The sequence below is a fragment of the Sorex araneus genome, chromosome 2 (genome assembly GCF_027595985.1).
Source record: "Sorex araneus isolate mSorAra2 chromosome 2, mSorAra2.pri, whole genome shotgun sequence".
Taxonomy (NCBI): Eukaryota; Metazoa; Chordata; class Mammalia; order Eulipotyphla; family Soricidae; genus Sorex; species Sorex araneus.
In genome coordinates this window covers 85,819,305-85,836,771 of record NC_073303.1, presented here as the reverse complement: position 1 = coordinate 85,836,771, position 17,467 = coordinate 85,819,305, and the positions used below count along the sequence as shown (strand labels likewise).

The following is a 17,467-nucleotide window of genomic DNA, read 5'->3' as shown; positions in this document are numbered from 1 at the left end:
ATCTGAGGCAGAGCAGGGCCATAGCCACGGGCACAGGGTTGGGGCAGTGATCTCTGTGCACTTTCAAGGGCGGGCCCCGTGGGAGGAAGGCCTTCGTTGCAGGTCTGGAGCAGACAAGTGTGAGCGGAAAGGGGGCCGTTCTGGGTGTGAGCGTGAAGCAGGTCTTAACCGTGGATGTGGCCAGTGACAGTGAGGAAGAAACGAGGCTGGCTGACTGGGCATCGTGGTGGCTTAGCTGGCGGGGGGAAGCCAGGCACTGGACCAGTGGGTGGAGGTGATTCTGATGTTTACTACACTAGTGCTGGGGCAAGTCCATTCTCAAGTGGGAGAAAAAGCATCAGACTCTGCGGAGAAAGTGATCTCTCTTCAGGCATACCGGCTCTTACAGAAAGTGAGAGTGAGCGAAGGGTGGAAATGGTCAGACGGGGCACAAAGAGGCACTGCTGGGTCGGGAGTGAAGAGGTTTGCCTTTTCCAGTTCTGAACTTGGAAAGATTTTAAATCGACAGGAAAGTCGAATAGTGCAGTGAACACATTCATCCTTTACCTAAAGTCATTCATTGTTAACATGTCACTCTTGCCTAAGTTCCTTTGAAAGAAGCAAGGCAGATAGCCATGGAGACGCTGGGTGGTGCGGGGCAGACACAGCCTGCCGACAGCCCCCGGGGAGCCCCATTCAAGGAGGCTAGAGAGTGAGTTGGGGAGAGTTACAGGAGGCTGAGGTGGTAGGGATCCTTTCAGGGCCTTGGGGAGGATTTTAAGTTTGCTCTGAGTGCAGTGAGAGCCCCGCTTACTCCAGAGGTGTCAGCTGACCTTGTCTGGGGAGAGGCTCTGAGTATTTCTCCTGGTCTGGTCTCCTGCTGAGTGACTTGTTTTCGTTCGTTCTCCTTCCCTATAACTCCAGACTTTATTAGGTGGGTTTGTGACTTTATATGTTCTCAGACATGCATGCATTTTGTACACCTAAGCATTATTATTCTGTGCATGCGGAAATGTTAATAAACATAACTTTATGACATGTCATATGGAGCAGAGACTAAATTTATTACGAGGGGAAAAAAAGCTGTGGTAGATGTAAGGTATCTATGAAATAAGATACAGTATTTTTGGATTACTTGATACCAAAAAAAACTTCAGAAAGTTTTTTTTTTTTTCAGTGGGAAAGTAGGTTGTATATTTTAAGATTTTGTTTAGTTTTCTAATACTTAATGTCTTAATTTTGAGCTTTCTGCTATAGGTTTTCAAATCAATTTTACTTTTGTGTTGTGTGAGAAATGTTCTTAATATTTTCTTCTCGAAATTATATTCACATTCCCACTCCATCTTTCAAGTGCTCTTTCTTTTAGATGTGTGGGAGAGTTATAATGTGATCAGTACTTAAGATAGATTTTAGGAGAGACTTAGATTTTAGAATTCAAAGGGATGTCATAGACTCATTCACTGTCTTTATAGATGAGTTGTGGTTTGTTTTTATTTGTTTAATTTTGGGTCACATCTGGTGGCATTCGGAGCTTACTCTTGGTTCTGCACTTAGGAAATCAGTCCTGCTGGGCTCGTGGGACCATATGGGGTTCCAGAAATTAAACCCAAATCAGCCGCATTTGGGTTTACGCGTCCTATGCGCTGTACCATTTCAGTCCCCAAGTTTTGGTTCCTTGAGATGGTTGTCTTCCCTCAGTGACCTAGTGGTCAGAATCTTCTGCCTCTTACCAGTTTTCCTTTTGAGAACTGATTTAAACGAGCTCCCAGCGCTGGAAGGAATGTATCGGTGAAGGTCTGCTGCTCTGTAGCTAGTGGTGTGCTCCTCTGCTGACCCCAGGATCTTTTTAAAAAAATTAGTTCATTTGTTTTTTTTCTTCCTCTTTCATAATTTTTAAAAATGATTTTATTTAAAAAATAATTTATTTTTGGCTTTTTGCATCACATCCAGCAGTACACAGGGGTTACTCCTGGCTTTCCAATCAAGAGTTACTCCTGGTGGTGCTCAGGGGGTCATATGGGATGCTGGGAATCGAGCTTGTGTTGGCCGCGTGCAAGGCAAATGAATGCCATACCCGCTGTACTATCACTCCAGCCCAAGTTTTTTAATTTTTTTAAATGAAACACTGAAATACAATTACAGACTTACATACTTTTGTGATTTTCTTTCACTTATACAATGGTCCAGTACCCATCCCTCCACTGGTGCCCATTTTCCACCACCAATGTTCCCAGTATCCCTGCCACCCCCCACCCCCCACCTCGCCCCCTGCCTCTGTGGCAGGCACATTCCCTTTTGCTCTCTCTCTCCCTTTGGGTGTTATGGCTTGCAGTGCAGGTAATAAGTGGCCATCATGCTTGGTCTGTAATCTACTTTCAGCATGCATTTCCCATCCCGAGCGAGCCCTCCAAGTTTCCTTTGGTTGGTGTTCCCTTCTCTATCTCAGCCGCCTTTCGCCCCAGCATGTGAGGCTGGGTTCCAAGCCATGGAGCAATCCTCCTGGTCCTTATTGCTACTATCTTCGGGTGTTAGTCTCCCATTATGTTACTTTATATTCCACAGACCCCAGGACCTTGGCAGTGCTGGGGCCTACAGTGCTGACCCTGCTCTGAGTCTACTCTCACACTTGCCCCCTCCCTTTGCATTCACCTTCCTGGTTCCTGCGTTTCTTATGCTCTCTGACTCTGCAGGGAGGGACAGTGGCGGGCATAAAGACTGTGAGATTGTTCTCATGATAATTTCTATTCACATGTTTGAAGGAAAACCAGAAGGGACAATCTTTAAGTTCCTGAGCGAGGGAAGTATTCTTAGTGCTGGACTAGATATTACATGATTATTAAGTTTTGTAACCACAAAGCTTATTACCCTAATCCTTTGGAATAATAATAAATTCCTGTACAAAAGTTTTCTTGGCTGATGTTCATAGCATAAGTATGGCAAAAACACACCATCTTGTTGTGGATAATTATATTCTTATTCATCCTCCTTAAATTTACAATATATTTATATTTTTCATATTTTAATATATATTTATAATTTAAACACAAATATATTTTATATATTTTACAAACAGGATTTTTTTTCAGAAGTCAACTGAAGTCATGCGTTCTCAAAAACGGTGATGTGTTTCTATTTTTCGTCTTTTGTTTCAGTTTAATGCCTGGGGTCCGCTCCGGACTCTGCTGGAGTTGGGGGGGTGGGGGTACGGGACTGGCTTTATGGTGGCCGTGATCAAAGCTGGGCGTCCTGGACGGCGAGCGCGTCCCCCAGCCGGTTGAGCTAGCCTCTGAAACAGTGGTGGTTTTTAAAATAGACACAGGATAGAAACCAATTACTCAAACACAAATCTTCATGACATAGCATCTTTGTAGCATTTTCAAATTGTTGAGATATTTTCAAATTGACCCAAGAGCGTAGGATCTATAAAGAAGGGTGGGGAATGGACGCTGCTGTTAAGGTGCGTGGTAAATCATACTGCAGTTTAAACTAAAACAGCTCAGTTCAGAGGTGCTGCTCTTTTATAACCATATTTAAAAATTGCTTTCGCTTTTAATCCCTCAAACTGAGTTCAGGGATATAATGGATCTCATTATAGGTAAAAGGTCTGTGACTCAGCCATCGAACTACTCAAACTCTTGGCTGTTTTAATTGCCACCATTAAAGCTTTAGTACTTTTATCTCATAAAAATAGATATCATTGATGTAAAGTGTATGTGCCTGTTGAAGATACATTTGTAGTTCTACTCTGATGGTTCGCTAATCATCTATTTGTGTTTGAAGTTGTCTAGGTTTTATGTAGATGGAAACTTAGTATAGATCACTAATTTCTTCATACTTAGTCATTTAATTAAGAAAATATTTCATGCAGCAATAAGGGTGATATCTAACTAGATTATGTGGCACAGAAATTTGATTTGTATTTTAACTAATGTTATTGATGAAAGGATGGTAAATAGCTACCAAGCTTGTTCTTGAACCCAGGAGAATAACATTGTTTCTCTGCTTTTGATGTTGTCACTTTAGCAATTCTAGGGTAATACACAAGTCACTCTTTTTTCCTCCTACTTGACACATCTGTGTAAAGTTTAGTACAGTAATTGGTGGTGTTTTTTGGTGTGCTGTAAAGGGGAAAATATCGAGGTGTGAAGAAAATTCTGGGAACCTAGTGGGAGCTAAATGTTAAAATGTGAAAAGTACTTCTGGACTTTCCTCTTCAGTGTTCTAGGGAATCGCAGTTATTCATTATTCAGAGTGCGGTGCACAAATAAAATAAAATGTCTACCAAAGATAGATCTAAGATGAATACCTCCCAGGAAAATTTAACTTACTAACCTACTTAAGTATTTTCTGCAGTAAAAATAAAATAGCAAGTAATCGTTGGGACAGCTCATTCAATTATTTTCTGTTCTGCCATTGTGATAATGACTGTATTCAGACAAGAGAACAAATCTGACTATAAAAAGGTCTAAAATCTGAAACAATTCTAAAACTAAAACCTACGCACACCAAGCATTTGTGAGCTAATATACATAACCAGGCTTCGAGTCTTGCCCAGCTGTGTAGGTTCAATTATAATAATTTTCTCAGTTGCATAACATTGCTGTTTGTTTATTACTGCATTATTAGTCAGTGAATGAACCTCCCTCTTTTTGACCCCTCAGCAGTGTTTATAAAATACTTAATTGCTTTGGTATCTTGTGTTTCATGTGTAATTCCAGCTGGAAGGAGTCATGGGGACACAGTCCCCTGTAAGTGTGAAACTGACTATTTTTAATTTGCAGTAAACTTCCTTTTAAAATATATAGAGGGAAGCTTTAATGTTGATAATAGCACCGTTTCTTATCTTTCTAACATATAAATGAAAACTTATTCCTTGTTTTTTCCCCCCTAGCTTTCTTCCTGTGGTGATTTTAGTGGTGGTTAACTTAGACGTGCCATGCTCTGGCTTGACTGTAATAGTTGCACTTTATTTTCATGTGTGGGCGGGTCCGACTCTGTCCAGTCATTACCTTACACTCGGTTCCTTTTTGCCGTGGCTCCTTCCTCCTCTTTGGAGAAACTTCAGTAGGAGGGCATGAGCAGGCAGTGGTTAGATATCAGGCGTGATGATGAGAACCTGGGGTTGACTCTTAACTCAATCTTAGAGCCAGCATTTTTGTGAGTTGGACACATTTCTGAACTTTTTTTTTTAAAAACAACTAATTTTGGTTTTTAAATTAGTTTTTAAGCTAATTTTTACTTTGTATTGGCTTTGTACTTTTATAAGGCAGAGACGATTTCGCAGGGTCGCGGCGAGCCTGGGAGATGTGCAGCACGCAGGCGACTTCTGTCTGCGGGTTCACTGTTGCGGCAGCCACGGCAGCGTCGCGAAGGTGGAAAAGTAGAACCGTGCTGTGCTGCCTTTCGGTGGGTGAACACTTGTCTAGCGTGGACACGGGTGATGAGGGGCTGGGGAGAAAGAGACGGAAAACATTTCAGATGAGAGTTGGCAGAGGATGTCAGGCGAACAGAAACTCCTTATTCCAGCACAGCAAATGGCCATAATAAACTTTGTACCTTAAAATATTATTAGCTTCTTATCTTCCAGCGTTCTGTTGGCGCAGGTCTCGCCGCGGCCACCTCGGGCGGCAGGGTGGCCTTCTGGTCTGGAGCCTTGACTCGGGAAGATGGTTTCCAGGTGTGGTTTGTCGGCAGAATCCCTCGCCTGCAGTGAGTGACACGCTAGGAACTTCAGTTCTCACTGGCTGTGGTGTGGCCCGGTGACCTCAGCTCACAGAGAGAGGTGCCGTTCGCCCTCTCTGGTGGCTCAGTGGCGGGCTCTGGTCTCTTGCTCACTCCCTCTGATCCATCCAGCAGCGGCGACTGTCAGCCGTGTAGCACACTCCGCGCCCTTGTGTCAGCCTTCTCTCGCGGAGGCAACTCCGACTGGGGTCATGGCCCCTTAGAGTCCTTGCTCACTTCAGTCCTTTTGCTTTTACTGTGTTCCTTTGAGATGAAGTCTGGAAGGACCACGCTAGAATCCTGTGTCTTACAAGATGTGATTACGTTTTTACAGGCTCTAAATGTTCTAGCCTGAAGCACCGTCAACTAAATTTGCTCTGCTCTCATCGTTTTTGAATCTTGGAGAATTTGGTTAAAATGTGTAAATGAGTTTCATCTCTCTTTTATTCATTGATGTTTTCCCTCTGACTTGTATACCCATTTCTGCCCATCTTGCAAAAACAAGCTGGTTTTTCTAAGCCTTTATGAATCTATGGAGATATATCAAAAGTATGTTCAATTTGTCAATCCCCAGTGGAAACAGATTCTGAGACATGAGAACTGGGAACTGAGACAGTTAAGGGGGGTTGTGAGGAGGAAGGGATGGTGGGATAATGGCAGAGAGATCTGAAATACTGCTGGAAGGATTGATGAAGTAGCTCAGCTGCTGTAAAGCAGCAACTTCAATACAACTTTGTATTGTAAACTATCAGTCAAAAAATTTAGGGGTCTGAGAGATAGATACTCAGTAGGGTGCTTGCCTTGCATGCAGACAATCTGAGTTTGATTCCTGGCCTGGCCCTCTGAGCACTGCCAGAAGTGATTCCTGAGCACAGAGTCAGGAGTAAGCCCTAAGCTCAACTGGGTATGACCCCCAAAATAAAAAGCAACTGCAACAAAGAAAAATTCTTAAGTGATATGCTTAACTTTGCATGAGTTCAGCTCTTTCCCAGGGTGTGTGTGTGTGTGTGTGTGTGTGTGTGTGCATGCACGCGTGTGTATGTCACATAGACAAACCTTAGTTCAATATATTGTTATTAAATTCATATTTCCTACTTCATCAGTACTTTTCCTGAGAAGCATGATTGATAGTACATTGAGTATTTCAATAAGGTCAATTTTTAAATTTATTTTAAATAATTTTTCCTTTTTGATGGAGTCCAGATTGACTTTTTTTAAAAAAAATATTGTAAGCTATTCTTTTTAGGGTGTTTGAGAAGAGTTCAACGTAGGAAATGGGATTATTATTTTCATATTCTAGAAGACTTAGTCCAGACCCTGGGACAAAAGTTTGATTTAAATTTATTTTTTATCAAACAAGGTGATCTTGAGATTCAGACTGGATGATGTTTGATAATTGCAAAACACATGTCAATTTGTATCTACCGCTATATCTTTGGAATAAAAAGTTAGTGATTCTCCGTAACTTCCATTTGGAGCTAGAGTTCCCCTTGATATTCCAAAGGTAAAACATCAAGGTGTAGTAAGTTAAAAACTATTCTGTGTATTAGGTCAGGTTTGGAACAGAGTTCTTTATGGTGCTGTGCTTTGGCTGCACTGTTGGGCTTGACAGAATCCTTGACCCCTTGTAGTTGTGTGTAGATCATGATTCTGGGATTCCCGGTCATATCAACTGACTTTGTAGCCACATCTCCTGATTAGAATCCAGGTGTATCATTTTTTAGCTGTTTACTTTTGGGTAAGTCAAGTTAAGAAAGCAATAATATCATCCTACTCACCAACCTCCTGGTGTTATCATAGGGACAGGAGGAGTGGCATGTAAAACTCTTCTCAAAAGGAACAGCAGAGGTAAGCGTGCGATACACAGTTAAAAGCATCACCCGTGCAGCCCTCCCAGCAGCCGTGGGTATCTCCTCCCTCCCAGTGACATTCAGTCACGAGGTTTGGGGGCCAGAGGTAGAGAGTAGAGCGAGTAGAGTGCTTGCCTTGTGCTGGGAAGGCCTGGGTTTGATCTCCAGGACCTTATATGGTCCCCCGAGCCCAAAGAGGAGTGAGCCCTGAGTCTAGAGCCAGCAGTGAGCCTGAGTAACTGGCATGCTCCTCGTCCCCTGCCAAAATTAAAAAAAAAAGAAAAAAGAAACCAAAACCCAGTCTCCCTGGCCCAGGCTCGGCTCCTTGTTTAGGTGGAGTCTCTTGAGCAAGGGGCCCTGTGGGACCTGTCTCCTCTTTCACTTTCAGGCTGACACTTTTCTTGGAAGTCTCCTCCATGTCAGCGTGGGTCCCTGGGTGCTGTCAGTCCTGTTCTAGTATTGACACTGCCTCTTTTCTGTTTGGCTTCAAATATTTGTTGAACGAGGCAATGGATGTGGTGCCTCAGATTATTAAATAATGGAACTTTTTATTAGCTACGAATCTTTTCTAAATGCTCTTTTGAACTCTTGTACACTGTCTCTGCGGAACTGGTGGGCTGAGGTGGTGCAGCACTTGGGCCATCCCCAGTGGCAGTGCCAAAGATCAAGCAAAGCAAGTGCCTCAAGCCCTGTGCCCCTCCACACCCCCTATGCCTTGTATACTGTTTTGACTTCAGATTGAGCTTTAGTTTTCATGCCAGAATCCCTTTTAAAAACAAAATGTAGATGCAGCACTGTTCACAATAGCCAGAATCTGGAAACAACCTGAGTTCCTGAGAACAGAGGACTGGTTAAAAAAACTTTGGTACATCTACACAATGGAGTACTATGCAGCTGTTAGGAAAGATGAAGTCATGAAATTTGCTTATAAGTGGAAGGTCATGGAGAGTATCATGCTAAGTGAAATGAGTCAGAAAGAGAGGGATAGACATAGAATGAGTGCACTCATTTGTGGAATATAAAATAACATATAATGAGACTAACACCCAAGGAGAATAGAGACAGGGGCCAGGAATATTGCTCCATAGTTGGAAGACTATCTCATGAGCTGGGGGAGAAGGCAGCTGGAGTAGAGAAGGGATCACTAAGTCAGTGATGGTTGGGGAAATTGTTCCGGATGGAAAATGTGTGCTGAAAGTAGATAAAGGACCAAACATGATGGCCTCTCAGTATCTAAGAGAGTATGGAGGAAATTGTCTGCCATAGAGGCAGGGGGAGGAGTGGGATGGGGAGGGGTACTGGGGCATTGGTGGTAGAAAATGTGCACTGGTGGAGGGATGAGTATTTGATCATTGTATGACTGAAACTCAAATACAAAAGTTTTGTAACTATCTCAGGATGATTCAATTGAAAAAAAAAAAGACTAAGAAAAGAATGTAGAGGAACCAAGAAGCTGGAGAATACTGGAAAATAAAAATGTCCATGTTGGGCCCAGGAACTTATTTCCAAAACCATTAAATACAACAACCAACAATCAAACTGAGAGCTAGCAAGGGATTAAGACACTTTATTGCCTTCGCTCTGGCTAACTTGAGTTCATCCCTGGCATTGCTTTTTCCTCTAGGCACCACCGGAGTTGCCCGGGCAGAGAGAGCAGTGGTCTCTTTAAGTGTAAGCCCCAAACAGAGCATAAATAGAAAATTTCATGTTTCTAGAATACTGGTAGAATCTAGACTTCAAAACTTTATGGACTAAAACCAACAGTGACTAGTACTTTTTAATTTTATAATGACTGTATTTTTACAGATCATTTAAGTCATGGTTAAGTTTGGTTTAAAGTTGTTAATCTGTGTTACTTGGGTCTTCGTGGGTCTCCACATCTCCGTCAGAATTTTACTTTCTTCCAGCACACGGAAGTGTCTCCTTATACTTGGGTTTTGGAGGGGGAGGTTGGGGAGGGAAGATGTGTCTTCCAGAAGTACTGTATTACTCTCATCCAGTTGGCAAAATCTTCTCTATTTTAGAAAACAGTATTTGGAGATGGAGTAATAGTACAGCAGGTGAGACTCTTGCCTTATGTACAACCGACCTGACCTGTGTTTGATTCTAGCACTTGCCCAAAGGAAAAGAAAACTAGTAATAGAAAATAGCACTTTCATTTTAAACTCAGGGATTCTTTGTCCATGGATGTCTTGTTTGTCCTATCCTTGGAGTGGCCTTGTTTGCAAGCACATACCTGTTGGATGCTTGCACACGATTACTGTTACCTTGCTCAGTCATGTCACTGGACTTTGCTTAGTCTTCAGGAACATAGCATTGTAGCACTGTCCTCCCGTTGTTCATTGATTTGCTTGATGGGCACCAGTAACATCTCCATTGTGAGACTAGTTACTGTTATTGGCATATCGAATATGGCACGGGTAGCTTGCCAGGCTCTGCCATGCGGGCGGGATAATCTTGGTAGAGGGACAGAGGAATTGAACCCGGGTCGGCCGCATTCGAGGCAAACATCTGATCCGCTGTGCTGTTTCTCCAGTCCCTTTAGGAACATAATTAAGGCAAATCATGATTAAATCAGGTAGCTCTTTAAGCCAGTAAACACTAATGAATATTGTCTTTGATTTTTTTTTTTAAGTCTTATATTCTTTTAAAATTTCTTCTGATGAATGCTTCTGATTTTGGGTCATGTTTGCTGAGTGACAATAGAGGGGCTCCCTTTTGCCTCTTACATGATTACAAGTTTTTATCTTAGTCTGCTACTTTATGTAAGATTGCTTATTTGTATATGTTTCAACTAATTTATATGATAGATACTACAGACTTAAAACAGTTTACTTAAGAGCTACACATCTGACTGTACTCAGGGTCCACTCCAGCTTGGGAGCGGGAGTTATTTGTGGCAGTGCTTAAGAGACCATGCAGTGTTGAGGATTATACTGAGGCCCCCTGCCCACAAACTTATGCTTAGCCAGTTAAGCTGTTCTTAAACAATAGCTTAAAACAATATGTATTGACAATCCTTAATAAATTGTTAAAAAGAAAAGCAGTTATCTTTTTGGGTTTTTTTTTGGGGGGGGATAAACCCCTTATACCTTGGGTAATTTTACTCACAGTTTTAAATTATATTATTTTTAAGTTCCTAAAGTCCATGCCATTGCTATTGTTTATTGCATACTATTGCAGAAGGCACAGGGAATTATGATAGGGTATGTTTAAAACCCCTTTGGTACCCAGCATTTCCCACATTTACTCTAACAAATAAGAGGTTTAGGAATACCCTATATGGTTATATCGAATGTTAATAGCATTGAGTACCTGTCAGGCAGTAGGAACTGACGGGAAATGTCCACTGTAAAATAGACTAGCAGGAGAGAAGCCCGTACCATGCCTTGGTCGGGACTGGAGACTCTGTCAGGGAATTACTGGGAGCTCCAGGTTTCCCCCACATGATTAAGGCAAGCCATCTGTTCTTTGTTAAATGTTTACAAAAACAGCTTTTCTCTAAAAGATTTAAGGAGATGTGGGTCTGGTAAACACTCTAATATTTCTGAGCACCTTTTTCACCCTACTTCAGATAGTACCAAAACATAATTCTGCTGTGTATCAAATAAGACTAATACCTTTTGGGCTCCAATCTTTAAGTTTTTCTCTCCTATGGAAGATTAAAGATTATATGGAATAATAATTTTGACTTCTTTTATTACTTCAAGAGCGTGTACACTGACTTGTAGATTAAAATGTGTAGGTGACATTTCTACATGATTGTATTAAGTATCATGCTTTTCTAATTCATAATCATGTACCATTTATGATAAATTTACCATATGAAGGATATCGGTCATCTCAGATTAGAAGTGGACCCTTTGTTAATGGAATTAGTGTCTTGCATATCAAAGATAAATACACATACCAGGAATTAATTCATCATTCTAAGTCTTAAGTATGTATACTAGTAGACTTCCCTCTTTCTTTCCTTTTCCAAAAAATACTTTTTCTTCTATTTCCTGAAAAATAGCTTGCCCCAACTAAGTTTTATATCTTCATCCCTAATAAAAATATATGAAATTCTCTGTTCTTTACATTATAAAATTATGTGGAGCATTTCATTCCAATAATTTAAATATAACATAGTTAAATCACATTCTATTAGTTATCAGGTAATGATAACTTGGACAGTTCCTGGTTGAATTTCATTAGGAATATTTGTGAGGGATAAACCTAACGGACAGGAGGCCTAACTCTTTTTGGTGTTTGGGAAGCTGTGTTATTTCTGCATGGAAACAGTTTTGTTGATTAGCATGCATATAGAAATTTCCACACTTGATTCTCTCTTCCTATATATCCTTACTTATTTTCAGGTCTTCTCTAGGCTAAGATAGTTGAAAAGGGAAATATATAATTAAGAAAGAGAAAGAAAGATTCTAAGATTTCCTGATACCATATCTAACTCAGAGCTTTTTATTTTGCCGATGATGAAAATGAGCAAAATGGGTGAAACCAAATTTCCAAGAAAATGTATCTAATAGCAGGGCTTAGATAATTTTTTACTCATAGGTCTGGATCCTAATGGAGAAATGGAGATGGAGAACTGACCATAGTTTTCTAACGATGGGAAGCTTTGGTGGGAATAGTTTAAGTAACGATGGGAAGCTTTGGTGGGAATAGTTTAAGTGCTTTCTTTTCATGCAGTGATATTTCTTGTAATTGTTTTTGGGGTGACTGAATACTTTGGAGGTTTACTGAAACCTTTAGCCTTTCCCAGAAGAATGCCTATGAGTTTTCAGGAGGCAGAGAACAACAGATACAGACAACCGAGACTCAAATCTTAAATCTATTCCTTGCGTTCTGGCCACATGACATAAAGTAGATGCTCAACTAATGTTAGTTGTATTTGAATCTAAGGTATAAGACTTTGCTGGTGGTCAGCCTTGGCTGTCAGGTTACTTCATAGTCCTCTGTAAGTCTAAACTTGTTCTCTCCTGCCTGCTTCTCCTTTGAGGGTGAAATGGTGAATGAGAGGCTCTGAAGCATGGGCCTTCCTGGCAGTCTGTCACTATGTATACTTCCTTGGCACCTTATTGCATCTTAAGAGTTTCAGTGTCTAGACCTTGATCTTAGGTCTAACATGAGAGTCAGACAGTGTGGGAGGTGTAAAGTGTTACTAGCTCTGGGTAAGGTTGTACAGTAAACTAGCAGACGTTGTTATAATTTATCTTATAGTTAGTAGTGAATGTCTAGAGATGTGTATAGAAAAGAAGGAAAACAAGTGACACAGAGAATATTTTAAAGCATTTGTTGAATGTTAGTAGTTCATTGGACATCCCATTCACGGTGGAGAGGGCATGCTATCTTGCTGTCATTTGGATCATCACATGTATGAGTTTGAGTCATGAACTCTGATCTCCGACGTCTCAGCATCCCATCCCAATAATTGGTGTTCTCTGCTGTGTTTAAACAATCTTTGCATGTAGTTCTAAGGAATGACAGATATCAACAAGGCTTGCCAAATCGAGTTCTTTCTCCCTTGGTGAAAATTTAAAATAGAAAGTTGTAGTTATTTAATAAGTAAAATACTGCCTTCATTTTCTATCACCATGAGAAATCAAACCAGTCCTAAAGCATCAACTTGGATGTGTTCCTTGCAGTTTGACATTTGAACATCATTTCAATCAGAAGTAACCTGTACTATATAAGATGTATGTGTTTTCACTCTGATTTCAAACTTCCATGGTATCAAGATCTTTTAGTGCTCAGTAATGTGTTCTTTTTGAAAGTGGCTTAATTGTTTATCTCTAATTTGATTTCCCGTTTCTGCCTGGGGAAAAGACAGCCACTTAAATTCATTCTTTGTGGTTTAGCCTTTGCTGCTATATTTTCATTCACCCATTTCCCGCATAGATTGCTAAGAAATGAGCAGTGTCTTCAGCTGAATGAGAATTAATTTTCTTCCTGAATATTTTATTTTGCTACTAAGTTGTCTCTTTTAACAGTCTATTTGAGTTTTTTGGTTAAAGAAATATGTGTTTTTATGAGAAAATAATAGACTAAACAGTCGTGTAGTTAATGAAATATGTGATACCTTGAATATAGAGTAGATTTCAGAGACATCACCATTAACTTTCAGTTCCTTTTTTCACTATGAAGAGTAAACTAATTTCAATTCCTATTTGTGTCTCTTAGCATTCTCCATCGGAGCCCTTTCTAGAGAAACCAGTGCCGGATATGACTCAGGTTAGTGGACCGAGTGCTCAGCTAGTGAAGAGTGATGATTACCTGCCATCAATAGAACAGCAGCCACAGCAAAAGAAGAAGAAAAAGAAAAACAACCACATTGTTACAGAGGATCCCAGTAAAAGTTTTGGTAAAGATGACTTCTCTGGTGGGGTTGACAACCAAGAACTAAATAGGAACTCTCTAGATGGGTCCCAAGAAGAGAAAAAGAAAAAGAAAAGGCCGAAGGCAAAAAAAGATCCGAAGGAACCGAAAGAACCCAAGGAGAAAAAAGAGCCCAAGGAACCCAAGACCCCAAAAGCCCCTAAGATTCCCAAAGAGCCAAAGGAAAAGAAAGCAAAAACTGCCACGCCAAAACCCAAATCCAGCAAAAAGTCAAGGTAGGCTCTGGCTGAAAACAGCTGCCACCAAACAGACCAAAAATGAGCCTGAGACACTTAAAGCCTGTGAAATGGAGGTGGGGTGGGGGTGGGGGGGCAGGGAAGACTTAGGTTTTTGTGTCATTGTTAAATTTCTTTAATATTCAACCTCAATATTTAAGGTTCTTATGTATTCTGAAATTTGGGACTCAGTTATTATGAACTGTTGATTTGGAAGGGTAACTAGCTGTTATTGGTGGTGGTTGTTGCTTTTAATTGCTCTCTTGTATTTTTTTGAAAGTTTTTTGTTTAAGAAATAGAATCGAGTTCTCTTGTAGACATCAGCTAGCGACTTCATTTTCAGTAACAATGCGAAACTGAGAAAGAAGGATTATCAAGAAGGAAGATTTTAGTTCACTGTATCTCACTAAGCTTTGCTGTCTTTTCCTCAGGTTAGAGCAGGGATATTCGCTCCACGTGGTGGAGCAAGCCTTTTAGGGGCAGGGATGAAATGCTAGTGGGCAATGTGGGAGAAATCAAATAACCGTTATCCATTAGATATGCACTCAGGAATAGCATGAATTTTAGGTTCTAGGAAATAGCCTCTCTCACTCCATACTTCCCCTCTGTACTTCCCCCACCAACTCTCTGACCCCCAGAAGGCATATTTACTCAGTAAGAAAAGCTGAGAAGAGAAGACATTGAAGACTAATTTTTTTCATTTGTACTGAACATTCCTTACAACTGTTCTGAACCAGTTCCAAACATCTGAATCTATTTTTCAGAATATGGCTCATGTTAGAAAATATAGTTTCCAGATGGAAGTATGGTCAGACTTGGTTAATCTGAACCTGTTTGCAAACTCCCATTAGAAAACATGCCCCGCCTCCTGCCCCATGTGCACGTGGACACCTGTGTCCTCATGCATGTGCCCTGACTCCACTGCTGGTGTGCTCGGCGTGAGTGTTTGGAGTCCCTTGACCCTGAAGCCCTTGGCATGCAGGCTTCCCTGTGTGCCTGTGCAGGTGCACATAGAGAGAAGATGATTTCTGTGAACAGAGAGATGCGGCTGAGCTGACCACCACACTGGAATAAGTTAGAAACCATTGGCCTTTCAATTTTCTGCCGAAGATATCTAAGCAGTCCCTCAGTACACTGTACTGCAGTGTACTGAAAGTTGCATTGCAGTTTTGAACTTATTATTATTTTTTTTTTTGGTCATCAGGATTTTTTATGTTGCCAAACTAAGTTATTTTCAATAACTGAATCTTAACCAAATTTACTTATGAATGTGCTTTGGCAAAACTTTGTACGTAATCTTTTAATCAGAAACCTTTTTTTTCCTTATGAACCCTCTTCTAAAATTCAGACCTCAGTGTCAATCCCTTTATTTGATATTTTATTCTGTGCTCATTATTTGTAGCTACTCTGTTATATGTTAAAGACCTGAGCCAGAAAGTCTTGATCAGGACTTCTCATTTGTAGAACTAGAATGTCTGATTTAGGAGAGAATTTTTTTTCTTTTTTGGGTCACACCCAGCGATGCTCAGGGGTTACTCCTGGCTCTGCACTCAGGAATCACCCTTGGCGGTGCTCAGGGGACAATATGGGATGCTGGGAATCGAACCCAGGTCAGCCGTGTGCAAGGCAAACATCCTACTCGCTATGCTATTACCCCAGCCCCTCAGAGAGGATAGTCTAAGATTGTATTTGGTTAAGGAAGCATGTACTTGTTTTTCTGAAGGAGAAGGAAATTGAAGCAAAAACCATATAAATATACACTTACATACATATATATGCATGTGTGTATATACCATGTGCATTCTAAAGCCTTTCTAAGACAATACATCAAGACTGACTACTACTCAAGTAGCACTATAGTACTACTACTTCACTTTCCATTTTAATTTTTAAATCTATCAATCAATGGTAAATACTGACTTTAAAAACCTGTATCTTGGATCTTGTTAAAGTCCTAAGTAATTTGAAATGTCTTTCCAATTTTCAGTTTACATTGAAAATTTGATCTATTTTTACAGTTGTGCCCTTATATCCTGTAAAACGCCTAGGGACAAAAATTAAAATGCTATGTTTTAACAACAAAACTTGCTAAAAATTTTCTAGCCACTGTAAACAACTGAACAACTTGGAGTATCAAAGCCAGACTCTCTTGGGCACTGGACTTGGTCCATATTAAGAGCCTGTCTACCTGCTGAAGCTTTTCCCAGCTGGGGTTTCCTTCCAACCTGTCCTGTGCCCTCTCCCCCACCCCATCCTACTGGCTGGCTCTATAGTGTTGTGCAGGGACACCCCTCCCCACCCCTGTTTATGCTGTTTTCACCTGTGGCCCCCTTGGAATATACTGGAGACCCACAGAGGGCCCTTATGATCCCCAGTTGAGAAATGCTGCCCTACGAAACCTTAGCAAGCCTCATCTGCACTTGCTGAAATTTGAATCATCTGCAGAGAAAGTCCTTGACACTGCTGAGTCTGAGTACTACCTTTACACTGGAGTTCCAAGCTTCTGGTAGGAAGGCCGTGTGATTATTTTCTTCCAAAAAGAGAGTCCAGTTCTTTCTTCCCTTCTATTGCTTTTGCGCAATAGTCTCACTCAGTGGCTCTTATAAATGATCATTACTTTCCCATCAAATGCTGTGAAAAGAATTGAATGGAACACTTCTGTTGAGTATGGAGATATGCAGGGAAAAGTGAGCTGGCATAACTTAACCCAGGGCCCAGGGGGCCAACTGAAGTGTATTTGGCACCTCTCTTGGTCCTTGTGACCTGACCACTTAAAGGGACATTTGCTGATTCATGATGAAATGTGGTAGGGAAATTCCTGGGAACATTTCCTGTCATTGATGGCCTTATGAGGATGACTGACCAAGAATATGGTACTTGAAAGCAGACAATTGAATGGAGATTTTTCTTTTAAATAAAATAGCTCTTTTTAAATAAGTTTATTTACTAGAGAAATGTGAGAGGAGGGGGAGAGAGACAGGAGAGGAAATGGAGAGTGGAGAGGAGAGGGGGAGAGAGAGAGGAGAATGAGAGAGAGAATGAGAGAGAACACACCACAGGCTGGGGGGTGTGAATAGAAGACCAACCTTTTATTTTGTTTTTGTTGGTCAGATGAATTACAGTGAGTGGTGTTCTTGCATTGTTCTGCAAAGTCAAGAAAGGAAATCGCTTCCCTGAAGCAAGGATAAGTAGAATGCATACAACTACATGTAAATTTTGAATAGCATAGTAGAATAATTATGTAAATTGAATATGCAGTGATGAAGGTAATAGGGGGTTTGGTTTATGTTAGTACAGGGGTTGAAT

General features: G+C 40.9%; 1 protein-coding gene across 4 annotated transcripts in view; it reads left to right on the top strand.

The window, feature by feature from the left end:
* Positions 1-17,467, top strand: part of CHD7 (chromodomain helicase DNA binding protein 7) — a 201,044-nt gene that overhangs the window by 91,254 nt on the left and 92,323 nt on the right. For all 4 annotated transcript variants that reach the window (XM_055126360.1, XM_055126357.1, XM_055126359.1 and 1 more), the window contains exon 3: positions 13,731-14,161. In XM_055126360.1, coding sequence (XP_054982335.1) covers positions 13,731-14,161 — 431 coding nt within the window. The remainder of the gene's footprint in view (positions 1-13,730; positions 14,162-17,467) is intronic.